Genomic DNA, 27,032 nt, shown 5'->3' on the forward strand with positions numbered 1-27,032 from the left:
TGGTGACCGCCCGTCGCCTTCATCATCAGTATCTGGTGACCGCCCGTCGCCTTCATCATCAGTATCTGGTGACCGCTCGTCTCCTCCATCATCAGTATCTGGTGACCGCCCGTCTCCTCCATCATCAGTATCTAGTGAGCACCCGTCACCTCCATCATCAGCATCTGGTGACTGACCGTCACCTCCATCATCAGTATCTGGTGACTGACCGTCACCTCCGTCATCAGTATCTGGTGACCGCCCGTCACCTCCATCATCAGTATCTGGTGACCGCCCGTCTCCTCCATCATCAGTATCTAGTGAGCGCCCGTCACCTCCATCATCAGCATCTGGTGACCACCGTCCCCTCCTTCATCAGTATCTGGTGACTGACCGTCACCTCCATCATCAGTGTCTGGTGACCGCCCGTCTCCTCCATCATCAGTACCTGATGACCGCCCGTCACCTCCATCATCGGTATCTGGTGACCGCCCGTCCCCTCCATCATCAGTATCTGGTGACCGCTCGTCCCCTCCATCATCAGTATCTGGTGACCGCCCGTCTCCTCCATCATCAGTATCTGGTGACTGACCGTCACCTCCATCATCAGTATCTGGTGACCGCCCGTCTCCTCCATCATCAGTACCTGATGACCGCCCGTCTCCTCCATCATCAGTATCTGGTGACTGACCGTCACCTCCATCATCAGTATCTGGTGACCGCCCGTCTCCTCCATCATCAGTATCTGGTGACCGCCCGTCCCCTCCATCATCAGTATCTGGTGACCGCCCGTCACCTCCATCATCAGTATCTGGTGACCGCCCGTCTCCTCCATCATCAGTATCTGGTGGCCGCTCGTCCCCTCCATCATCAGTATCTGGTGAGCGCCCGTCTCCTCCATCATCAGTATCTGGTGAGCGCCTGTCACCTCCATCATCAGTATCTGGTGATCGCCCATCTCCTCCATCATCAGTATCTGGTGATCGCCCATCTCCTCCATCATCAGTATCTGGTGACCGCCCATCACCTCCATCATCAGTATCTGGTGACCGCCTGTCACCTCCATCATCAGTATCTGGTGATCGCCCGTCACCTCCATCATCTGTATCTGGTGATCGCCCATCTCCTCCATCATCAGTATCTGGTGACTGCCCGTCACCTCCATCATCAGTATCTGGTGATCGCCCATCTCCTCCATCATCAGTATCTGGTGAGCGCCCGTCTCCTCCATCATCAGTATCTGGTGATCGCCCATCTCCTCCATCATCAGTATCTGGTGAGCGCCCGTCTCCTCCATCATCAGTATCTGGTGACCGCCCGTCACCTCCATCATCAGTATCTGGTGACCGCCCGTCCCCTCCATCATCAGTATCTGGTGACCGCCCGTCCCCTCCATCATCAGTATCTGGTGACCGCCCGTCCCCTCCATCATCAGTATCTGGTGACCGCCCGTCTCCTCCATCATCAGTATCTAGTGAGCGCCCGTCTCCTCCATCATCAGCATCTGGTGACTGACCGTCGCCTCCATCATCAGTATCTGGTGACCGCCCGTCTCCTCCATCATCAGTATCTGGTGACTGCCCGTCACCCCCATCATCAGTATCTGGTGACCGCCCGTCACCTCCATCATCAGCATCTGGTGACTGACCGTCACCTCCATTATCAGTATCTGGTGACCGCCCGTCTCCTCCATCATCAGTATCTGATGACCGCCCGTCTCCTCCATCATCAGTATCTGGTGACCGCTCGTCACCTCCATCATCAGTATCTGGTGACCGCCCGTCTCCTCCATCATCAGTATCTGGTGATTGCCCGTCTCCTCCATCATCAGTATCTCGTGACCGCCCGTCCCCTCCATCATCAGTATCTGGTGATCGCCCGTCTCCTCCATCATTAGTATCTGGTGACCGCCCGTCTCCTCCATCATCAGTATCTGGTGATTGCCCGTCTCCTCCGTCATCAGTATGTGGTGACCGCCCGTCTCCTCCATCATCAGTATCTGGTGACCGCCCGTCACCTCCATCATCAGTATCTGGTGACCGCCCGTCTCCTCCATCATCAGTATCTGGTGAGCGCTCGTCTCCTCCATCATCAGTATGTGGTGACCGCCCGTCACCTCCATCATCAGTATCTGGTGACCGCCCGTCTCCTCCATCATCAGTATCTGGTGACCGCCCGTCTCCTCCATCATCAGTATCTGGTGATCGCCCATCTCCTCCATCATCATTATCTGGTGACCGCCCGTCTCCTCCGTCATCAGTATCTGATGACCGCCCGTCACCTCCATCATCAGTATCTGGTGACCGCCCGTCTCCTCCATCATCAGTATCTGGTGACCGCTCGTCACCTCCATCATCAGTATCTGGTGACCGCCCGTCTCCTCCATCATCAGTATCTGGTGACTGCCCGTCTCCTCCATCATCAGTATCTCGTGACCGCCCGTCCCCTCCATCATCAGTATCTGGTGATCGCCCGTCTCCTCCATCATTAGTATCTGGTGACCGCCCGTCTCCTCCATCATCAGTATCTGGTGATTGCCCGTCTCCTCCATCATCAGTATCTGGTGATTTCCCGTCTCCTCCATCATCACTATCTGGTGACCTCCCGTCACCTCCATCATCAGTATCTGGTGACCGCCCGTCCCCTCCATCATCAGTATCTGGTGACCGCCCGTCACCTCCATCATCAGTATCTGGTGAGCGCTCGTCTCCTCCATCATCAGTATCTGGTGACCGCCCGTCACCTCCATCATCAGTATCTGGTGATCGCCCGTCTCCTCCATCATCAGTATCTGGTGACCGCTCGTCTCCTCCATCATCAGTATGTGGTGACCGCCCGTCTTCTCCATCATCAGTATCTGGTGACCGCCCGTCTCCTCCATCATCATTATCTGGTGACCGCCCGTCTCCTCCATCATCAGTATCTGGTGACCGCCCGTCACCTCCATCATCAGTATCTGGTGACCGCCCGTCTCCTCCATCATCAGTATGTGGTGACCGCCCGTCTCCTCCATCATCATTATCTGGTGATCGCCCGTCTCCTCCATCATCAGTATCTGGTGACCGCCCGTCTCCTCCATCATCAGTATCTGGTGACCGCCCGTCTCCTCCATCATTATTATCTGGTGACCGCCCGTCTCCTCCATCATCATTATCTGGTGATCGCCCGTCTCCTCCATCATCAGTATCTGGTGACCGCCCGTCTCCTCCATCATCAGTATCTGGTGACCGCCCGTCTCCTCCATCATTATTATCTGGTGACCGCCCGTCTCCTCCATCATCAGTATCTGGTGACCGCCCGTCTCCTCCATCATCAGTATCTGGTGACCGCCCGTCACCTCCATCATCAGTATCTGGTGACCGCCCGTCTCCTCCATCATTATTATCTGGTGACCGCCCGTCTCCTCCATCATCAGTATCTGGTGACCGCCCGTCTCCTCCATCATCAGTATCTGGTGACCGCTCGTCTCCTCCATCATCAGTATCTGGTGACCGCCCGTCACCTCCATCATCATTATCTGGTGACCGCCCGTCACCTCCATCATCATTATCTGGTGATCGCCCGTCGCCTTCATCATCAGTATCTGGTGACCGCCCGTCTCCTCCATCATCAGTATCTGGTGACCGCCCGTCACCTCCATCATCAGTATCTGGTGACAGCCCGTCTCCTCCATCATCAGTATCTGGTGACCGCCCGTCCCCTCCATCATCAGTATCTGGTGACCGCCCGTCGCCTTCATCATCAGTATCTGGTGACCACCCGTCTCCTCCATCATCAGTATCTGGTGACCGCCCATCACCTCCATCATCAGTATCTGGTGACCGCCCGTCGCCTCCATCATCAGTATCTGGTGACCGCCCATCACCTCCATCATCAGTATCTGGTGACCGCCCATCACCTCCATCATCAGTATCTGGTGATCGCCCGTCACCTCCATCATCAGTATCTGGTGATCGCCCGTCGCCTTCATCATCAGTATCTGGTGACCGCCCATCACCTCCATCATCAGTATCTGGTGATCGCCCGTCGCCTTCATCATCAGTATCTGGTGATCGCCCGTCGCCTTCATCATCAGTATCTGGTGACTGCCCGTCGCCTTCATCATCAGTATCTGGTGACCGCCCGTCTCCTCCATCATCAGTATCTGGTGATCGCCCGTCACCTCCATCATCAGTATCTGGTGATCGCCCGTCGCCTTCATCATCAGTATCTGGTGATCGCCCGTCACCTCCATCATCAGTATCTGGTGATCGCCCGTCGCCTTCATCATCAGTATCTGGTGACCGCCCATCACCTCCATCATCAGTATCTGGTGATCGCCCGTCTCCTCCATCATCAGTATCTGGTGATTGCCCGTCCCCTCCATCATCAGTATCTGGTGACCGCCCGTCTCCTCCATCATCAGTATCTGGTGACCGCCCGTCCCCTCCATCATCAGTATCTGGTGACCGCCCGTCTCCTCCATCATCAGTATCTGGTGACCGCCCGTCACCTCCATCATCAGTATCTGGTGACCGCCCGTCTCCTCCATCATCAGTATCTGGTGACCGCCCGTCTCCTCCATCATCAGTATCTGGTGACCGCCCGTCTCCTCCATCATCAGTATCTGGTGACCGCCCGTCCCCTCCATCATCAGTATCTGGTGACCACCCGTCTCCTCCATCATCAGTATCTGGTGACCGCCCGTCTCCTCCATCATCAGTATCTGGTGATCCCCGTCTCCTCCATCATCAGTATCTGGTGACCTCCCGTCTCCTCCATCATCAGTATCTGGTGATCGCCCGTCGCCTCCATCATCAGTATCTGGTGATCCCCGTCTCCTCCATCATCAGTATCTGGTGACCTCCCGTCTCCTCCATCATCAGTATCTGGTGATCGCCCGTCTCCTCCATCATCAGTATCTGGTGATCCCCGTCTCCTTCATCATCAGTATCTGGTGACCGCCCGTCTCCTTCATCATCAGTATCTGGTGACCGCCCGTCTCCTCCATCATCAGTATCTGGTGACCGCCCGTCACCTCCATCATCAGTATCTGGTGACCGCCCGTCTCCTCCATCATCAGTATCTGGTGACCGCCCGTCTCCTCCATCATCAGTATCTGGTGACCGCCCGTCTCCTCCATCATCAGTATCTGGTGACCGCCCGTCCCCTCCATCATCAGTATCTGGTGACCACCCGTCTCCTCCATCATCAGTATCTGGTGACCGCCCGTCTCCTCCATCATCAGTATCTGGTGATCCCCGTCTCCTCCATCATCAGTATCTGGTGACCTCCCGTCTCCTCCATCATCAGTATCTGGTGATCGCCCGTCGCCTCCATCATCAGTATCTGGTGATCCCCGTCTCCTCCATCATCAGTATCTGGTGACCTCCCGTCTCCTCCATCATCAGTATCTGGTGACCGCCCGTCTCCTCCATCATCAGTATCTGGTGATCCCCGTCTCCTCCATCATCAGTATCTGGTGACCTCCCGTCTCCTCCATCATCAGTATCTGGTGATCGCCCGTCGCCTTCATCATCAGTATCTGGTGATCGCCCGTCACCTCCATCATCAGTATCTGGTGACCGCCCGTCACCTCCATCATCAGTATCTGGTGACCGCCCGTCACCTCCATCATCAGTATCTGGTGATCGCCCGTCTCCTCCATCATCAGTATCTGGTGACCGCCCGTCTCCTCCATCATCAGTATCTGGTGACCGCCCGTCTCCTCCATCATCAGTATCTGGTGACCGCCCGTCCCCTCCATCATCAGTATCTGGTGACCACCCGTCTCCTCCATCATCAGTATCTGGTGACCGCCCGTCATCAGTATCTGGTGACCGCCCGTCTCCTCCATCCTCAGTGTCTGGTGACCGCCCGTCTCCTCCATCATCAGTATCTGGTGACCGCCCGTCTCCTTCATCATCAGTATCTGGTGACCGCCCGTCTCCTCCATCCTCAGTATCTGGTGACCGCCCGTCTCCTCCATCATCAGTATCTGGTGACCGCCCGTCTCCTTCATCATCAGTGTCTGGTGACCGCCCGTCACCTCCATCATCAGTATCTGGTGACCGCCCGTCTCCTCCATCATCAGTATCTGGTGACCGCCCGTCTCCTCCATCATCAGTATCTGGTGACCGCCCGTCACCTCCATCATCAGTATCTGGTGATTGCCCGTCACCTCCATCATCAGTATCTGGTGATTGCCCGTCCTCTCCATCAGGCATAGTAACGTCCTTGTGTCTCGGTTCTGGGGTAATTTGGCCGCTAGGAGTGACGACCGCTGGTTATGGAGCAGCAGAGTCAGGAGTGTCTGGCGCCATTTTTCCTATACAGAGATCATCAGTATTTGGCCCCTTCTCCAATAATCCGGAGTGTGAGCCATTGACGTTCCCTGCATCCTGGATTATTGGACTTTTCCTCCCAGTTCGGGTTTCGCTCTTACTCTCTGACAGACGGATTTTCATTTTTCTGATGTGAGATTACTTTCCTGTCCTCTCAGCATCCAGTGATTGCTACCGGAACGATGGGCTGCGGTACCGCGGTTCTACCAGCCAGACAAACGGCGGGCACCGCTGCCTGCCCTGGGACTCCTACCTCCTGGCCAGGGAGACCATCAACGCCTTTGTGCCGGACATATGGCAGTTTGGCATCGGGGAGCACAATTTCTGCAGGTAAATCAATGTAAAGTCTTTATGGTAAATCTCTAACCGTTCTTTGTACACAGCTCCTAGGCAAAGCTACACCGCCCAAAAAATAAAGGGAGCAGTAAAATCCCACATCCTAGATATCACTGCATGAAATATTACAGCTGTAAATCTTTATTCATTACATAGTGGAATGCGATAAGAACAATAAAACATAAAAATGATCAACGTAAATCACAACTAATATCCCACGGAGGTCTGGAGTTGGAATGATGCTCAAAATCAAAGTGTAAAATGAAGTTACAGGCTGATCCAACTTCAGTGGAAATGCCTCAAGACAAGGAACTGATGCTCAGTAGTGTGTGTGGCCTCCATGTGTCTGTATGATCTCTCTACAATGCCTGCGCAAGCTCCTGATGAGGCGGTGGATGGTCTCCTGAGGGATCTCCCAGACCTGGACTAAAGCATCTGCCAACTCCTGGACAGTCTGTGGTGCAACGTGATGTCGGTGGATGGAGCGAGACATGATGTCCCAGATGTGCTCAATCGGATTCAGGTCTGGGGAACGGGCGGCCAGTCCATAGCTTCAATGCCTTCATCTTGCAGGAACTGCTGACACTCCAGCCACATGAGGTCTGGCATTGTCCTGCATTAGGAGGAATCCAGGGCCAACCGCACCAGCATATGGTCTCACAAGGGGTCTGAGGGTCTCATCTCGGTACCTAATGGCAGTCAGGCTACCTCTGGCGAGCACATGGAGGGCTGTGTGGCCCTCCAAAAAAATGCCACCCCACACCATTACTGACCCACTGCCAAACCAGTCATGATGAAGGATGTTGCAGGCAGCAGATCGCTCTCCACGGCGTCTCCAGACTCTGTCACGTCTGTCACATGTGCTCAGTGTGAACCTGCTTTCATCTGTGAAGAGCACAGGGCGCCAATGTCCAGTCTGCCAATCACACTGCACGGCACTGGGCTGTAAGTACAGCACCCACTTCGTCGGGCACTCATACCACCCTTATGGAGTCTGTTTCTAACCGTTTGTGCAGACACATGGATGTTAGTGGCTGCTGGAGGTCATTTTGCAGGGCTCTGGCAGTGCTCCTCCTGTTCCTCCTTGCACAAAGAAGGAGGTAGTGGTCCTGCTGCTGGGTTGTTTCCCTCCTATGGCCCCCTCCACGTCTCCTGGTGTACTGGCCTGTCACCTGGTAGCGCCTCTAGCCTCTGGACACTACGCAGTCAGACACAGCAAACCTTCTTGCCACAGCTCGCATTGATGTGCCATCCTGGATGAGCTGCACTACCTGAGACACTTCTATGGGTTGTAGACACCGCCTCATGCTACTGTACAGTGCCTCTAGGGATGAGAGCAATGACCAAATGCAAAAGTGACCAAAACAACAGCCAAAAAGGATGAGAACAGAAAAATGGCCTGTGGTCACCCCCTGTAGAACCGCTCCTTTATAGGGTTGTCTTGCTAATTGTCGATCATTTCTACCTGTTCTCTGCTCCACTTGCACAAAGCAGGAGAAATAGATTTCACAGAAGTGATTGGCTTGGAGTTACATCGTGTTGTGGTTTGTTTTTTACCTTTTATTTTTTGAGCAGTTTATGAGTCTAAAAATATAAACAGTAACTTACTTAAAACTAAAGTCCCACGCCTATAATAGCCGCATAGCAGTTGCTCCCAACAATTGGTCAAAGTCCACACAAAACATCAGAATGTATCCAAAAATATTTCATCCAGTACATAAACAAGTGACGAAATAACTGCAGGATATTCACCAGTGTGAGCAAATCCAGACTGCGGCACGGGCATGAGCGATTAACAGAAAGATCCTGGCTGTGGGTGATCCCTGTGCAGATGGATCCTGGGTGTGGGTGATCCCTGTGCACACAGATCCTGGGTGTGGGTGATCCCTGTGCTGACAGATCCTGGGTGTGGGTGATCCCTGTGCAGGCAGATCCTGGCTGTGGGTGATCCCTGTGCAGGCAGATCCTGGCTGTGGGTGATCCCTGTGCAGGCAGATCCTGGGTGTGGGTGATCCCTGTGCAGGCAGATCCTGGCTGTGGGTGATCCCTGTGCAGGCAGATCCTGGCTGTGGGTGATCCCTGTGCAGATGGATCCTGGGTGTGGGTGATCCCTGTGCAGACAGATCATGGCTGTGGGTGATCCCTGTGCTAACAGATCCTGGGTGTGGGTGATCCCTGTGCAGGCAGATCCTGGCTGTGGGTGATCCCCGTGCAGGCAGATCCTGGGTGTGGGTGATCCCTGTGCTGACAGATCCTGGGTGTGGGTGATCCCTGTGCAGACAGATCCTGGGTGTGGGTGATCCCTGTGCAGGCAGATCCTGGCTGTGGGTGATCCCTGTGCAGACAGATCCTGGGTGTGGGTGATCCCTGTGCAGACAGATCCTGGGTGTGGGTGATCCCTGTGCAGACAGATCCTGGGTGTGGGTGATCCCTGTGCTGACAGATCCTGGCTGTGGGTGATCCCTGTGCAGACAGATCCTGGGTGTGGGTGATCCCTGTGCTGACAGATCCTGGGTGTGGGTGATCCCTGTGCTGACAGATCCTGGCTGTGGGTGATCCCTGTGCAGGCAGATCCTGGCTGTGGGTGATCCCTGTGCTGACAGATCCTGGGTGTGGGTGATCCATAGATTGAGCACAGACACTGACAGACGATGAGGGGAACACACCTGTACCTGCGGCTTTGATGTTTCGGGCGACCTCCTCCCGCTTTCTTCCATTCCTTCCCTTTAATGCCGCCTGTCATGTGACCCAGCACTGACACCGGGTACTAAACCTTATAAAACCAATTTGGTAGCAAACATCTTGTGACATCGCTGGATACAGAGAACGGCAGTGATACATCGCACTCTGTACAGTACAGTAGTTACATCTCTCATTTAACCCTTTTGGGGAAACCTCCAATATCCGTCTCTGTGACTTCTATCCTCAGTATACAGCTCTTCCAGCAATGTGTCTCCATGGTTACAGACTACAAACGTTTGCTGTGTAGTCTGGTCCTGCGATCATTCATGTTCTAGTCCTTTCCATCGGTATTATCACGGTGGGGGGCACATACTCATCGCTGTCATTTCCCCCATTACACAGAAACCCGGACGGTGCAGAGAGGCCGTGGTGTTACTTCCAGGATGAGGACGAGACGCTGAAATGGGACCTGTGTAACGTGTCTGCGTGTCAGGCGGGTAATGTCCCCATCTACTACATAATCCTCTAATTCTGTAACGGAAATCCCGCGTCGCTGATTGGTCGTGCCAGCCGCCCGCAACTAATCAGCGACATTGGCGCGGGATTTGAACTAAGCCAGCTGGGTGTGACCAATCAGCGATATTGGCGCGGGATTAACCCCCAGTCACAGCGCGAAGTAGTTCTGTCAGTCACAGTATATAATGTATATATTTTACCCGGAAAATCCTGTGTATTCATTGCATTATCCTGAAAACTTCATAAATAAACTACTTACATATTCTAGAATACCCGATGCATTAGAATAGGACCACCATCTAGTCCTGGTATAACACGGCTGCGTATGACGGGCCGTGCATTGTGGGTAATATCGGGGGATGGGCCGTGCATTGTGGGTAATATCAGGGGATGGGCTGTGCATTTTGGGTAATATCGGGGGATGGGCCGTGCATTGTGGGTAATATCAGGGGACGGGCTGTGCATTGTGGGTAATATCGGGGGATGGGCCGTGCATTGTGGGTAATATCAGGGGACGGGCCGTGCATTGTGGGTAATATCGGGGGATGGGCCGTGCATTGTGGGTGATATCGGGGACGGGCTGTGCATTGTGGGTAATATCGGGGGACGGGCTGTGCATTGTGGGTAATATCGGGGGACGGGCCGTGCATTGTGGGTAATATCGGGGGACGGGCTGTGCATTGTGGGTAATATTGGGGGACGGGCTGTGCATTGTGGTTAATATCGGGGGACGGGCTGTGCATTGTGGGGAATATCAGGGGGACGGGCTGTGCATTGTGGGTAATATCAGGGGACGGGCTGTGCATTGTGGGGAATATCAGGGGGACGGGCTGTGCATTGTGGGTAATATCGCGGGACGGGCTGTGCATTGTGGGTAATATCAGGGGACGGGCCGTGCATTGTGGGGAATATCGGGGGACAGGCCGTGCATTGTGGGGAATATCAGTGGGACAGGCCGGGCATTGTGGGTAATATCGGGGGACGGGCTGTGCATTGTGGGTAATATCGGGGGACGGGCTGTGCATTGTGGGTAATATCGGGGGACGGGCTGTGCATTGTGGGTAATATCGGGGGACGGGCCGTGCATTGTGGGGAATATTGGGGGGATGGGCCGTGCATTGTGGGGAATATCGGGGGACGGGCCGTGCATTGTGGGTAATATCAGGGGACGGGCCGTGCATTGTGGGGAATATCAGGGGGACAGGCCGGGCATTGTGGGTAATATCGGGGGACGGGCCGTGCATTGTGGGTAATATCAGGGGACGGGCCATGCATTGTGGGGAATATCGGGGGACAGGCCGTGCATTGTGGGTAATATCGGGGGACGGGCTGTGCATTGTGGGTAATATCGGGGGACGGGCTGTGCATTGTGGGTAATATCGGGGGACGGGCTGTGCATTGTGGGTAATATCGGGGGACGGGCCGTGCATTGTGGGGAATATTGGGGGGATGGGCCGTGCATTGTGGGGAATATCGGGGGATGGAACGTGCATTGTGGGTAATATCAGGGGACGGGCCGTGCATTGTGGGGAATATCATGGGGACAGGCCGGGCATTGTGGGTAATATCGGGGGACGGGCCGTGCATTGTGGGTAATATCAGGGGACGGGCCATGCATTGTGGGGAATATCGGGGGACAGGCCGTGCATTGTGGGGAATATCAGGGGGACAGGCCGGGCATTGTGGGTAATATCGGGGGACGGGCTGTGCATTGTGGGTAATATCGGGGGACGGGCTGTGCATTGTGGGTAATATCGGGGGACGGGCTGTGCATTGTGGGTAATATCGGGGGACGGGCCGTGCATTGTGGGGAATATTGGGGGGATGGGCCGTGCATTGTGGGGAATATCGGGGGACGGGCCGTGCATTGTGGGTAATATCAGGGGACGGGCCATGCATTGTGGGGAATATCGGGGGGACAGGCCGTGCATTGTGGGGAATATCGGGGGGACGGGCCGTGCATTGTGGGGAATATCAGGGGGACAGGCCGGGCATTGTGGGTAATATCGGGGGACGGGCTGTGCATTGTGGGTAATATCGGGGGACGGGCTGTGCATTGTGGGGAATATCGGGGGACAGGCCGTGCATTGTGGGGAATATCAGGGGGACAGGCCGGGCATTGTGGGTAATATCGGGGGACGGGCTGTGCATTGTGGGTAATATCGGGGGACGGGCTGTGCATTGTGGGTAATATCGGGGGACAGGCTGTGCATTGTGGGTAATATCGGGGGACGGGCCGTGCATTGTGGGGAATATTGGGGGGATGGGCCGTGCATTGTGGGGAATATCGGGGGACGGGCCGTGCATTGTGGGTAATATCAGGGGACGGGCCATGCATTGTGGGGAATATCGGGGGGACAGGCCGTGCATTGTGGGGAATATCGGGGGGACGGGCGGTGCATTGTGGGGAATATCGGGGGGACGGGCCGTGCATTGTGGGGAATATCGGGGGACGGGCTGTGCATTGTGGGGAATATCGGGGGATGGTATGTGTCCACAATGAAATAATTCTGGATGGGATATTGAAGATGCCGACAATTCCGCTCCTCCACAGTCAGACGAGGGAACCACAGAGTTCAGAAGAGATGCACACTGTATTCAGGGCTATAGAACGACGCGTTTCGCGGACGTCCTGTCACTTTCTCAGGAACCAATGTCCCACAGCCAATTCTATGGACCACAGGAAGTGACAGGACGTCCACGTCGTTCTATAGCCCTGAATACAGTGTCCATCTCTTCTGAACTCTGTGGTTCCCTCGTCTGACTGTGGAGGAGCGGAATTGTCGGCATCTTCAATATCCCATCCAGAATTTCTTGAAGATCCTCCGCGGGTCCGGTGCCGTCTGCAGCCCTCCCATCATACTCACAACGTGTAACCTTACAGTAAACTAATTGTTATTTTGGTAACTGCGCTATTACGCCCCTCTCTTTACCGCTTCTATCACAATGAAATAACAAAATATCCTACAAATTCTAAGATCTGTTCCTGATCGTTTATAGGATCTCTGCTTGCTGTCAGTGAGTGGGAGCATTCTTATTTATTGGCAGATATATGGATATATATCCTACTACACTGTGTGCAGAATTATTGGACAAGTTGTATGTTGCTCACAAGATACTTTTTATACTTGTTGTCCTCCTCCAAGCTGTTCAGGCTGAGAGCCAACTACCAATGCAGTAAATCCGGTGATTGCATCTCTGTAATGAGGAGCGGAGTTCTCTAATGACATCAGAACCCTATAGAACGTGCGCTTAATTATTAGGCAACTTCCTCTCCTTTGGCAAAATGGGTCAGAAGAGAGATTTGACGGCTCTGAAAAGTCCACAATTGTGAGATGTCTGCAGAGGGAGCAGCAGTCTGGAAATTGCCAAACTTTTGAAGCGTGATCACCGAACAATCAAGCGTTTCATGGCAAATAGCCAACAGGGTCGCAAGAAGCGTGTTGGGCAAAAAAGGCGCAAAATAACTGCCCATGAATTGAGGAAAATCAAGCGTGAAGCTGCCAAGATGCCATTTGCCACCAGTTTTGCCATATTTCAGAGCTGAGACGTTACTGGAGTAACAAAAAGCACAAGGTGTGCGATACTCAGGGACACGGCCAAGGTAAGGAAGGGTGAAAAACGAGAAACAGAAGATAAAACGTCAAGACTGGGCCAAGAAATATCTGAAGACTGACTTCTCACAGGTTTAATGGACTGATGAAATGAGAGTGACTCTTGATGGGCCGGATGGACCGGCCGGAGGCCGGATCAGTAAAGGGCAGAGAGCGCCACTCCGACTCAGACCCAGCAAGGTGGAGGTGGGGACTGGTATGGGCTGGGATCATCAAAGATGGACTTGTCGGACCTTCTCGGGTTGAGGATGGAGTGAAGCTCAACTCCCAGACCTACTGCCAGAATCTATGGATGGAGGCTGCCGAGTGTCATCAGAAAGAAAGGAGGCTATGTTGGGCACTCATTTTTTTTTTGTTTGTTTTTGCAAGTCAGAAATGTTTATTTCTATATTTTATGCAGTTATATTGATTTACCTGGTGACAATAAACAAGTGAGATGGGAATATATTTGGTTTTTATTAAGTTGCCTAATAATTCTGCACAGTAAGGCCGGCGTCACACACAGCGTAAAACAATACGGTCTGTATATTACGGCCGTAATACGCTGAAAAGTCCCGAAAATAGTAGTCCGTAGCTCCTCCGTAGGCAGGGTGTGTCAGCGTTTTTTGCGCATGGCATCCTCCGTATGTAATCCGTATGGCATCCGTACTGCGTGGTTTTCTCGCAGGCTTGCAAAACCAACATACCGCTATAGAAATGATCCATGTGTCCCAAAAAGAAAAAAAAAATATATATATATATATATATATATATATATATGTCAGTAGACACATATATGTATATATATTAATATTTTTTCCAGCGCTATACAGCTTGAAAGCCGGTAATTCAATTACCGGCTTTTTCTTTCTCCTTCCTAAACCCGACATGATTTGAGACATGGTTTACATACAGTAAACCATGTCTTCTCTCCATTTTTTTTGCAGATTCCACACTACTAATGTCAGTAGTGTGTATCTGCAAAATTTGGCCGTTCTAGCTCTTAAAATAAAGGGTTAAATGGCGGAAAAAATTGTCTTGGGCTCCCGCACAATTTTCTCCGCCAGAGTAGTAAAGCCAGTGACTGAGGGCAGATATTAATAGCCTGGAGAGGGTCCATGGTTATTGGCCCCCCCCGGCTAAAAATATCTGCCCCCAGCCACCCCAGAACAGGCACATCTGGAACATGCGCCTATTCTGGCACTTGGCCACTCTCTTCCCATTCCCGTGTAGCGGTGGGATATGGGGTAATGAAGGGTTAATGCCACCTTGCTATTGTAAGGTGACATTAAGCCTAATTAATAATGGAGAGGCGTCAATTATGACACCTATCCATTATTAATCCAATTGAATGAAAGGGTTAAATAAAACACAAACACATTATTTAAAATTATTTTAATGATATAAAAACAATGGTTGTTGGAGTATTTTATTCTACGCCCAATCCACTCACTGAAGACCCTCGTTCTGTGAAAGAAAAAACATAATAAACCAACTATATACTTACCCTCCGCAGATCTGTAACGTCCAACGATGTAAATCCTTCTGAAGGGGTTAAAACATTTTGCAGCAAGGAGCTTTGCTAATGCAATGCTACTCCTCGCTGCAAAACCCTGGGGAATGAAGCTAAATATAGATCAATGAGCTATATTTAGCTTCATTTGTGGTGAGGCGCCCTCTGCTGGATGTTCATAGATCGTGGGAACTTACCTAGAAAGCCTGGGAGCTTTGGGATCCATGAACAGCCAGCAGAGGGCGCCTCACCGCAAATGAAGCTAAATATAGCTCATTGATCTATATTTAGACTCATTCCCTGGGGTTTTGCAGCGAGGAGTAGCATTGCATTAGCAAAGCTCCTTGCTGCAAAATGTTTTAACCCCTTCAGAAGGATTTACATCGTTGGACGTTACAGATCTGCGGAGGGTAAGTATATTGTTGGTTTATTATGTTTTTTTACTCACAGAACGAGGGTCTTCAGTGACTGGATTGGGCGTACAATAAAATACTCCAACAACCATTGTTTTTATTTCATTAAAATAATTTTAAATAATGTGTTTGTGTTTTATTTAACCCTTTACTACAATTGGATTAATAATGGATAGGTGTCATAATTGACGCCTCTCCATTATTAATTAGGCTTAATTTCACCTTACAATAGCAAGGTGGCATTAACCCTTCATTACCCCATATCCCACCGCTACACGGGAATGGGAAGAGAGTGGCCAAGTGCCAGAATAGGCGCATCTTCCAGATGTGCCTTTTCTGGGGTGGCTGGGGGCAGATGTTTTTAGCCAGGGGGGGGCCAATAACCATGGACCCTCTCCAGGCTATTATTATCTGCCCTCAGTCACTGGCTTTACTACTCTGGCGGAGAAAATTGCGCGGGAGCCCACGCCAATTTTTTCCGCCATTTAACCCTTTATTTTAAGAGCTAGAATGGCCAAATTTTGCAGATACACACTACTGACATTAGTAGTGTGGAATCTGCAAAAAAAATGGAGAGAAGACATGGTTTACTGTATGTAAACCATGTCTCAAATCATGTCGGGTTTAGGAAGGAGAAAGCAAAAGCCGGTAATTGAATTACCGGCTTTCAAGCTGTATAGCGCTGGAATAAATATTTATATATATACATATATGTGTCTACTGACATATATATATATATATATATACCTATTCTATGTGTACACATTTATTCTACCTATTGGACTGTAAGCTGTCAGTGTGATTTTACTGTACACCGCACTGAATTCCCGGCTTTTCTCTCTAACACCGCTGCGTATTTCTCGCAAGTCACACTGCTGGTCCGTGTGTAATCCGTATTTTTCATGCTTCCATAGACTTTCATTGGCGTATTTCTTGCGCAGTACGCTGACAAACGCAGCATGCTGCGATTTTGTACGGCCGTAGAACGACGTATATTACGGATCCGTAATATACGGCTGATAGGACTAGACCCATTGAGAATCATTGTGCCGTATGTTTTGCGAGTTTTACGGATGTAGATTCTGCGCTCTTACGTCCGTAAAACTCGCATGTGTGACGCCGGCCTAATAGTTACCTGCACAAACAGATATCCTCCTAAGAGCCAAATCTAAAAAAAAAAAAAAAACACTCCAACTTCCAAAAATATGAAGCTTTGATATTTATGAGTCTTTTGGGTTGATTGAGAACATAGTTGTTGATCAATAATAAAAATAATCCTCTAAAATACAACTAATAACTATGCAAATTGCCTCTTCTGAGAAAAAGAGGACTTGAACTCTATAGCGCCACCTGTTGGAAGCAGCGATCCTACAAGTCACAATCAACTCTTTAACGAGTTTTGCAATATGACTTAGGCCGGCGTCACACACAGCGTAAGGCCGGCTTCACACATGCGAGTTTTACGGACGTAAGAGCGCAGAATCTACGTCCGTAAAACTCGCAAAAAATACGGCACAATTATTCTCTATGCCCCTGCTCCTATCTGCCGTATTTTACTGATCAGTATTATACGGCTTTCTACGGCCGTACAAAATCGCAGCATGCTGCGTTTGTCACCGTACTGCGCAAGAAATACGCCAATGAAAGTCTATGGAAGCGTGAAAAATACGGATTACACACGGACAAGCAGTGTGACTTGCGAGAAATACGCAGCGCTGTTAGAGAGAAAAGCCGGCAATTCAGTGCGGTGTACAGTAAAATCACACTGACAGCTTACAGTCCAATAGGTAGAATAAATGTGTACACATAGAATAGGTATATATATATATATATGTCAGTGAGACACATATATGTATATATATTAATATTTATTCCAGCGCTATACAGCTTGAAAGCCGGTAATTCCAATACCGGCTTTTTCTTTCTCCTTCCTAAAACCCGACATGATTTGAGACATGGTTTACATACAGTAAACCATCTCTTCTCTCCATTTTTTTTGCAGATTCCACACTACTAATGTCAGTAGTGTGTATCTGCAAAATTTGGCCGTTCTAGCTCTTAAAATAAAGGGTTAAATGGCGGAAAAAATTGGCGTGGGCTCCCGCGCAATTTTCTCCGCCAGAGTAGTAAAGCCAGTGACTGAGGGCAGATATTAATAGCCTGGAGAGGGTCCACGGTTATTGGCCCCCCCCTGGCTAAAAATATCTGCCCCCAGCCACCCCAGAAAAGGCACATCTGGAAGATGCGCCTATTCTGGCACTTGGCCACTCTCTTCCCATTCCCGTGTAGCGGTGGGATATGGGGTAATGAAGGGTTAATGCCACCTTGCTATTGTAAGGTGACATTAAGCCTAATTAATAATGGAGAGGCGTCAATTATGACACCTATCCATTATTAATCCAATTGTAGTGAAGGGTTAAATAAAACACAAACACATTATTTAAAATTATTTTAATGAAATAAAAACAATGGTTGTTGCAGTATTTTATTCAACGCCCAATCCAGTCACTGAAGACCCTCGTTCTGTGAGTAAAAAAACATAATAAACCAACAATATACTTACCCTCCGCAGATCTGTAACGTCCAACGATGTAAATCCTTCTGAAGGGGTTAAAACATTTTGCAGCAAGGAGCTGTGCTAATGCAGGCTGCTCCTCGCTGCAAAACCCCAGGGAATGAGGCTAAAAATAGATCAAGGATCTATATTTAGCTTTATTTGCGGTGAGGCGCCCTCTGCTGGCTGTTCATAGATCGTGGGAAATTACCTAGAAAGCCAGGGAGCTTTCTAGGTAATTTCCCACGATCTATGAAAGCCAGGGAGCTTTCTAGGTAATTTCCCACGATCTATGAACAGCCAGCAGAGGGCGCCTCACCGCAAATAAAGCTAAATATAGATCCTTGATCTATTTTTAGCCTCATTCCCTGGGGTTTTGCAGCGAGGAGTAGCCTGCATTAGCAAAGCTCCTTGCTGCAAAATGTTTTAACCCCTTCAGAAGGATTTACATCATTGGACGTTACAGATCTGCGGAGGGTAAGTATATTGTTGGTTTATTATGTTTCTTTACTCACAGAACGAGGGTCTTCAGTGACTGGATTGGGCGTAGAATAAAATACTGCAACAACCATTGTTTTTATTTCATTAAAATAATTTTAAATAATGTGTTTGTGTTTTATTTAACCCTTCACTACAATTGGATTAATAATGGATAGGTGTCATAATTGACGCCTCTCCATTATTAATTAGGCTTAATGTCACCTTACAATAGCAAGGTGGCATTAACCCTTCATTACCCCATATCCCACCGCTACACGGGAATGGGAAGAGAGTGGCCAAGTGCCAGAATAGGCGCATCTTCCAGATGTGCCTTTTCTGGGGTGGCTGGGGGCAGATATTTTTAGCCAGGGGGGGCCAATAACCGTGGACCCTCTCCAGGCTATTAATATCTGCCCTCAGTCACTGGCTTTACTACTCTGGCGGAGAAAATTGCGCGGGAGCCCACGCCAATTTTTTCCGCCATTTAACCCTTTATTTTAAGAGCTAGAACGGCCAAATTTTGCAGATACACACTACTGACATTAGTAGTGTGGAATCTGCAAAAAAAATGGAGAGAAGACATGGTTTACTGTATGTAACCATGTCTCATATCATGTCGGGTTTTAGGAAGGAGAAAGCAAAAGCCGGTATTGGAATTACCGGCTTTCAAGCTGTATAGCGCTGGAAAAAATATTAATATATATACATATATGTGTCTCACTGACATATATATATATATATATATATATATATATATATATATATATATATACCTATTCTATGTGTACACATTTATTCTACCTATTGGACTGTAAGCTGTCAGTGTGATTTTACTGTACACCGCACTGAATTACCGGCTTTTCTCTCTAACACCGCTGCGTATTTCTCGCAAGTCACACTGCTTGTCCGTGTGTAATCCGTATTTTTCACGCTTCCATAGACTTTCATTGGCGTATTTCTTGCGCAGTACGGTGACAAACGCAGCATGCTGCGATTTTGTACGGCCGTAGAAAGCCGTATAATACTGATCAGTAAAATACGGCAAATAGGAGCAGGGGCATAGAGAATAATTGTGCCGTATTTTTTGCGAGTTTTACGGACGTAGATTCTGCGCTCTTACGTCCGTAAAACTCGCATGTGTGACGGCGGCCTTAGGATTAAAGCCAAATCAGTATCTCAATTCGCAGACACGGTGTTTCGGGCTGTTGGCCCTCGTCAGTGCGAAGCATGAGAATGGATTTGGCTAGGTGAGAGGCTCTGGACGGGGGTCTAAGGGGTATTGTTTCTCCTTATGGAGAGTAAGAATTCTGCACACAGTGTAGTTTTACTGCTGAGGGTTTGTTACTTTTGTATCCGGGACTTGGGACTCGGGACTGATATATTTTACTTGTGCTGATACATTGTGACAGTCTATTAGGGCAGGAGAATGCTATTGATGTGTTTAACTCATAGACAATTGTCTACACTGATACATTGTAACAACCCCTCAGCTGTGAGAAGTTACATACAGGTTTTCAGATTTTGAATATAACTAGCAATGTTATCTTTTACTCACAGCAAGTAGAGATCTCGAGGTAATAAAAAGTATCATTTTCATTACCCAATTACCAAGCTTAGTTCTTTAACTGTGGGGAACCACAACTCCCAGCAGACCTCGACCGATGCATGCTGAGAATTGTAATTTTAGGAAAGTTGGAGACTACTGGTCTAATAAATCATGGCTGCACAATGAACGGAGCATCACGACTCCCATCATCCTCTGACTTCTTCTGTCCTCTAGTTCCACACCTCGGTGTGACGACCACACTGAAGCCACCAAACGCCACGGCACGGCCCACGCCCAGCACCAATGCCAGCGCCCCGTTCTCCACATGTGGCCTCAGAGAGCTGCCGTCTAACACCCGGGGAAGGATCTTCGGTGGGTTAAGATCTCAGCCGGGCAAACACCCGTGGTTGGCATCGCTGCAGCTGAAGGGCCCCGTGGCGTCGCTTCGTGCCGGACATCGCTGCGGTGGCACTTTAATTGCTGAATGCTGGATCCTGACAGCTGCGCATTGTGTAAAACCTCTGTAAGTAACACAGATCATCGCCCTGGGGTGAGACTATGGGGGTGTCCAGGATTAGAGAAATATGGCTGCTAGACACAGCGCCACCCCTGCCCGCAGGATGTGTGTGGTATTACAGCTAGTAACGTTCAGTTTTACTCCTTTATGTTCAATCATATCGGTTCACGTTCTCCTATATGACATAAATTATGTCACTTATTATATAACTGGAAGTTTAAGATCTCTGATTGCTGTCGGGGAATGGAAACTTATTTATGGAAACCCTCTTTGACTTAAAATTGTAAATTGCGAGAAATATTATCACCATTGTAGGTAGTCTGGACAATGCTCTGTGAGCTAAACTCCTCAGTAGCACAAGTCTCCAGTTTGTTACATTGTATCAGTGCAGGTAAAATGGCTGTGGAGGTCGCAGCAGATTGTGTAGACTGGTTACAATGATAATATCTTATGGGGTTCAGCCTCTGGGTGCAAATAATCATGTTCCCAAGCACTGACAGCAAGCAGAGATCTTGACGGCAGGGAGTATCAGTAATCTATGTCTCCCGCAGGTCACAGCCGGGTCTGTGGCGAGTGTCACTGGGTAAGCTGGACATTCAGAAGAAGGAGACGTGGGAGCAGATATTTGATGTGGAGAAGATAATTATACACGATAATTACCGGGAAGAAATGTCCAGTCTCCATAATGATATCGGTGAGTGACAGGTCCGGGGCGGAGAGGACGTAGAAACCAGAAACATCCCCGGGAACGACAAATCTCCTGCCAAATTATGGGGAAGCCGAGTACAACCAATTTGTCGGAAAAAAAATGATCTACTAGCAGCCACCACCCAGCTTTCCCAGTCTCCTGAACGGAGTCAGCCTCATTATACAGAATGTACAGAAGATAGAATACAACCCCTGGCAAAAATGATGGAATCACCGGCCTTGGAGGATGTTCATTCAGTTGTTTAACTTTGTAGAAAGAAAGCAGATCACAGACATGGCACAAAACTAAAGTCATTTAGACCAGGGATGGCACCAGGCGCCTGATAGATCTCTTGGATGTGGTGGAGAGGGGGAGCCTCCCCAGTGTATTCCTGTCGTTGGATGCCGAAAAGGCGTTCGACAGGGTGCACTGGGGTTATATTGAACTCACACTGGAGAAATTTGGGCTTACCGGGCAGATTGGCAAAGCGGTTATGGCATTATATTCCAATCCTTGCGCGTCGGTTCGATCGGCGGGATTCAGGTCTCGGACATTCCCTATTCGGAACGGTACTCGTCAGGGCTGCCCCCTCTCCCCTATCATCTTTGCTCTGGTCATGGAGCCTTTGGCTGCCATGGTCAGGCAGTGCGCGGACATAAAGGGAGTCGAGGTGGGGGGATCTGAACATAAAATCGGTCTCTATGCCGACGACGTGGTCCTGACCTGCACCTCACCCTTAACCTCACTGAATGCGATCACTTCCATCCTATCTGAGTTTTCGGCGGTTTCATATTATAAGCTTAATTTGACCAAATCCACAATTTTTCCCCTTTTCCTCCCCGCTCCCCTTCAGATTCAAATTCAATCTCAATATGCGTTTATTTGGGCTCCCTTGGGCTTTACGTACCTAGGCATCAGGATAACTAAGCTAGATAACATAGTCCGTTGTGAAGAAACTCTTTCGGAGGTCAGGAGGGGCATGGAGCAATTATCAAGTGCGTCCCTCTCGTGGATGGCCCGCATACAAACGGCGAAAATGCTATTCCTTCCCAAAATAATGTACCTTTTTCGGTGCCTCCCCCTTTTCATACCCTCGAAGTTTATTTCAGCTTTTCAATCCCTTATAGACCGGTTTATTTGGAATAAGAAGCCCCATAGGGTCAAGCGTCGGATCATGTCCCTACCGTACTCTGTGGGGGGGTTGGGAGCTCCTGCGGTGCAGTCTTACTATAGGGCGGCGATCCTTGAGCCCCTTAAAATATGGTGGGAGGGGAACTCATGTTTGCCCTGGTTTTTGATTGAATCTCATTTTGCCCCCAAAAACTCGCTTAGATTGCTCTTGGAGCTTCAGTTGCTTCAAGTCCCTCTTGTGGGCCCCTGTCTCCGTTCAATTAGGAATGCTTCTAAACTATGGGCGCTGCTTAGTACTTCCCATCTAATGTTTATGTTTGACTATGTTTCTTTGCAGGCTGTGGAGTGTGCCATTGGCCACATTTCTCTTTCCTCCTGGACGAGGCGTGGGGTGCTCCGGGTGGTGGACCTTTTCGGCTCGGACGGCATTTTGTCGTTTGAGGACCTCTCAGGGAGATTCTCCCTTACTAAGTATGACTTCTTTCAATACCTGCAGATTCGCAGCTTTCTCAGGACATGTCGGCCATTCGGGGCGCCCCCGCCTTTGACAGAGGATCCGGCCCACAGATTCTTCAGACCGGCCACTATTATGCCACATGGCATCTCCATAATCTATAAAGCCCTCATTTCATCTGGTTCTACTGACAAGCTTCCTTTCATGTCTTCCTGGGAGTCCGCGCTGGGTTTTGAGGCCCCCCTGGAGGATTGGCAATTTGCTATGGTTCACCCTCCCAGGTTTTCGTCTTGCCTTGGCCACTTGGAACAGGTGAAAAAAATTCAGCTCCACTGGTACCTCACCCCAGTCCACCTGGCGAAGGTTTTCCCAGCTTCCTCCCCTCTCTGCTGGAGGAAATGTGGCGCCTTGGGGTCTTCCTCTCATATCTGGTGGTCGTGCCCGCAGATTCAGGTCTTCTGGCGCGAAGTGGAGGCTTTGATTGTTGATCTGACCCGTCTCCCCCTTGTGCTGAGTGGTCAACTCGCTGTTCTGGGCATCTCCCTCATTGATCTCCCCTCCCCCCTTCGACCCATAGTTTCTAATATCCTAGTTGCCGCTAGACAATGTATCGCGAAGCATTGGAAATCCTCGGATGTCCCCTCCAGAGCAAAGCTGATCTCCAGGATCGACTTACACTTCTGCTATGAGGTTATTATGGCTCAGGGTCTATCGAGGAGAGCTAGGGTCCTCTCGTGGTGGGACCCCTGGATGTCCTCGGCATATATATCCCAGTCTGCTCTCTCCCTTATTTAAATTGTATGCTTCTCTAATTCTGTTCTTTTTGGCTTTATCTGACACTGTATTTGTGTATTTTGTACTGATTACATTGTGGTCTTTAATATGTTATGCATTGGACCTTTCCCCTTATTACCTTTCCTCCCCCCCGTCTTATGTGTTGTTTAATATGCAAAATTTTCAATAAACATTGATTGGTTAAAAAAAACTAAAGTCATTTCAAATGGCAACTTTCTGGCTTTAAGAAACACTAAAGGAAATCAAGGACAAAAAAATGTGGTAGTCAGTAATGGTTACTTTTTGTAACCAAGCATAGAGTAAAAATTATGGAATCACTCAATTCTGAGGAAAAAATTATGGAATCACTCTGTAAATTTTCATTCCCAAAACTATCACCTGCATCAAATTAGATCTGCTCGTTAGTCTGCATCTAAAGCGGAGTGATCACACCTTGGAGAGCTGTTGCACCAAGTGGACGGACATGAATCATGGCTCCAACACGAGAGATGTCAATTGAAACAAAGGGGAGGATTATCAAACTCTGAAAAGAGGGTAAATCATCACGCAATGTTGCAAAAGATGTTGGTTGTTCACAGTCAGCTGTGTCTAAAATCTGGACCAAATACAAACAACATGGGAAGGTTGTTAAAGGCAAACATACTGGTAGACCAAGGAAGACATCAAAGCGTCAAGATCGGAAACTTAAAGCAATATGTCTCCAAAACTGGAAATGTACAACAAAATAAATGAGGATCGAATGGGAGGAAACTGGAGTCAACGTCTGTGACCGAACTGTAAGAAACCGCCTAAAGGAAATGGGATTTACATACAGAAAAGCTAAACGAAAGCCATCATTAACACCTACACAGAAAAAACAAGGTCACAATAGGCTCAGGAAAAGCAATCGTGGACTGTGGATGACTGGATGAAAGTCATATTCAGTGATGAATCGCGAATCTGCATTGGGCAGGTGATGATGCTGGAACTTTTGTTTGGTGCCGTTCCAATGAGATTTATAAAGATGACTGCCTGAAGAGAACATGCAGATTCCCACAGTCATTGATGATATGGGGCCGCATGTCAGGTAAAGGCACTGGGGAGATGGTTGTCATTACATCTTCAATAAATGCACAAGTTTATGTTGATATTTTGGACACTTTTCTTTTCCCATCAATTGAAAGGATGTTTGGGGAAGATGAAATCATTTTTCAGGATGATAATGCATCCGGCCATAGAGCAAAAACTGTGCAAACATTCCTGGAAAAAAGACACATAAGGTCAATGTCATGGGCTGCAAACAGTGCGGATCTCAGTCAAATAGAAAATCTTTGGTGGAAGTTGGAGAAAATGGTCGATGACAAGAATCCAACCTGCAAAGCTGATCTGGCAACAGCAACCAGAGAAAGATGGAGGCAGATTGATGAAGAGTCCTGTGTGACACTCAGTAAGTCCAGGCCTCAGAGACTGCAAGCTGTAATAAAGGCCAGAGGTGGCGCAACAAAATACTAGTGATGTGTTGGAGTTTTTTTTGTTTGTTTGTTTTTCATGATTCCATAATTTTTCCCTCAGAATTGAGTGATTCCATAATTTTTCCCCTATGCTTGGTTAAAAAAAGTAACCATTACTGACTATCAGATTGTTTCTTCTTGATTTCTTTTAGTGTTTCTTAAAACCAGAAAGTTGCCATTTGAAATAACTTTAGTTTTGTGCCATGTCTGTGATCGGCTTTCTTTCTCCAAAATTAAACCACTGAATGAACATCCTCCAAGGCCGATGATTCCATAACTTTTGCCAGGGTTTGTAGAAACAATTGCATGAAAAGTACAAGGCCTACAAAGTTTTCAGCCTCTAGGAGTCTTTTTTTTTTTTTGTTTACATTAAGCAGAGATTTTGAAAATTGCAAGGAGCTGAGAATATGACATGATGTATGATAGAAAGTTGCAGACCTTGTCATTATACAATGGGGGGCGCAGTTTTAGGGGCTCTTGGTTCTTATTGCTCAGTCTCCTTTGATGCAGCCCTTATCAAACTGAAGAAATCCAGCGGCAGGTGCGCCTCGGAGACGCGGACTGTGAAGACGGCGTGTTTACCGGACCGCGAGTTGTCACCAGGAAAGATCTGCGATATTTCTGGATGGGGGATGACAGAAAAAGGTGCGTTACGCGCTGATCCTCTGCTGCCTGACAAGTGGCGATTAGATTTATATATCGTGGACTGCAGCCGTTCCATGAAATGATGTTGGCAGGAATAGTTGACCCCTCATATAGAGAGATAGTAAAGCTGCAGCTGCATCCCCCTCCTCCCCCTCTGGATCCTCTCCTCTCTATTAGGGCTTATATTACTGCAGGCAGAGGTTCTGTCCGCCGGTCTCTGTCCTGTCACAGTTTACTCTGTTCCCCTAGGACAGGGGTCCCCAACTCCAGTCCTCAAGGCCCACCAACAGGTCATGTTTTCAGGATTTCCTTTGCATTGCACAGGTGATGCAATTATTACCTGGGCAAGACTAAGGAAATCCTGAAAACATGACATGTTGGTGGGCCTTGAGGACTGGAGTTGGGGACCCCTGCCCTAGGACACCTCTGACTGATCCGCTGTTGTCTCTGACAGGTCAGACCGCTTATCTTCTTGATGCTTCTGTCCAAGTGATTTCCGAAACGAACTGCTCCGATGCCAAATCCTATGGGAAGCTGATTGACAGCAGTATGCTCTGCGCTGGGGTCCCTGAGGGGGGGATAGACGCCTGTCAGGTATGTCTCTGTGTTAGGGTCTCTACTAAAGGGAACACCACTTAAGTCAATCCCTGCACATTATAAGGGTCCCAGACTACAAGCTGATATAGGGAATCCTTGCCGTAACTTCTGTTCTCCCTTGTACAGTGGCTGATCGCTCATCTTCATCATCATTTCTTCTTGGTGATTGCCAATCATTACCAGTGTTGTTTACAGAAATGTGGGATCAATGGTTCCACAAATCATGCAAAGAAAGAGACTCTTATGGTGCAGTATCTGATCTCTGGTGATATAGTGCTGCAGTATCTGATCTCTGGTGATATAGTGCTGCAGTGTATGATCAATGGTGATATAGTAGTGGTGCAGTGTCTAGTCGTGCAGTATCTGATCCCTGGTGATATAGTGGTGCAGTGTCTAGTCCCTGGTGATATAGTGGTGCAGTGCATGATCAATGGTCACATAGTAGTCCACAGCAGAAGAAGAAAAATATATGCGACACTCACCCAGTAGAAGCTGTATAAACGTGCTCTTTATTGGAAAGGAAATGTGCGTACATCCATTAGGACATCAGGTGTACAGGAGGGTGCGGTGATGGAGGCTGGACGACGGCCGTTTCGCACTAAGTGTGCTTCAACGGGTCCAATAAAGAGCACGTTTATACAGCTTCTACTGGGTGAGTGCCGCATATATTTTTCTTCTTCTGCTGTGGACTATTTAGCTTTTTGCTATTTATGCAGAGCCCCGCACACCCTAAGCTTACGTGACACCTGGTTGTCTAAAGTTGCTAAGTCCAAGACCCGT

The 27,032-nt window shown here is 49.1% G+C and overlaps 1 protein-coding gene across 1 annotated transcript in view; it reads left to right on the forward strand.

Annotated features, from left to right (window-relative positions):
- Positions 1 to 27,032, forward strand: part of HABP2 (hyaluronan binding protein 2) — a 61,647-nt gene that overhangs the window by 31,350 nt on the left and 3,265 nt on the right. The window contains exons 7-12 of the mRNA XM_069754337.1: positions 6,461 to 6,632; positions 9,723 to 9,817; positions 20,170 to 20,458; positions 21,004 to 21,146; positions 25,521 to 25,655; positions 26,110 to 26,249. Coding sequence (XP_069610438.1) covers positions 6,461 to 6,632; positions 9,723 to 9,817; positions 20,170 to 20,458; positions 21,004 to 21,146; positions 25,521 to 25,655; positions 26,110 to 26,249 — 974 coding nt within the window. The remainder of the gene's footprint in view (positions 1 to 6,460; positions 6,633 to 9,722; positions 9,818 to 20,169; positions 20,459 to 21,003; positions 21,147 to 25,520; positions 25,656 to 26,109; positions 26,250 to 27,032) is intronic.

The sequence above is a fragment of the Ranitomeya imitator genome, chromosome 2 (genome assembly GCF_032444005.1).
Source record: "Ranitomeya imitator isolate aRanImi1 chromosome 2, aRanImi1.pri, whole genome shotgun sequence".
Taxonomy (NCBI): Eukaryota; Metazoa; Chordata; class Amphibia; order Anura; family Dendrobatidae; genus Ranitomeya; species Ranitomeya imitator.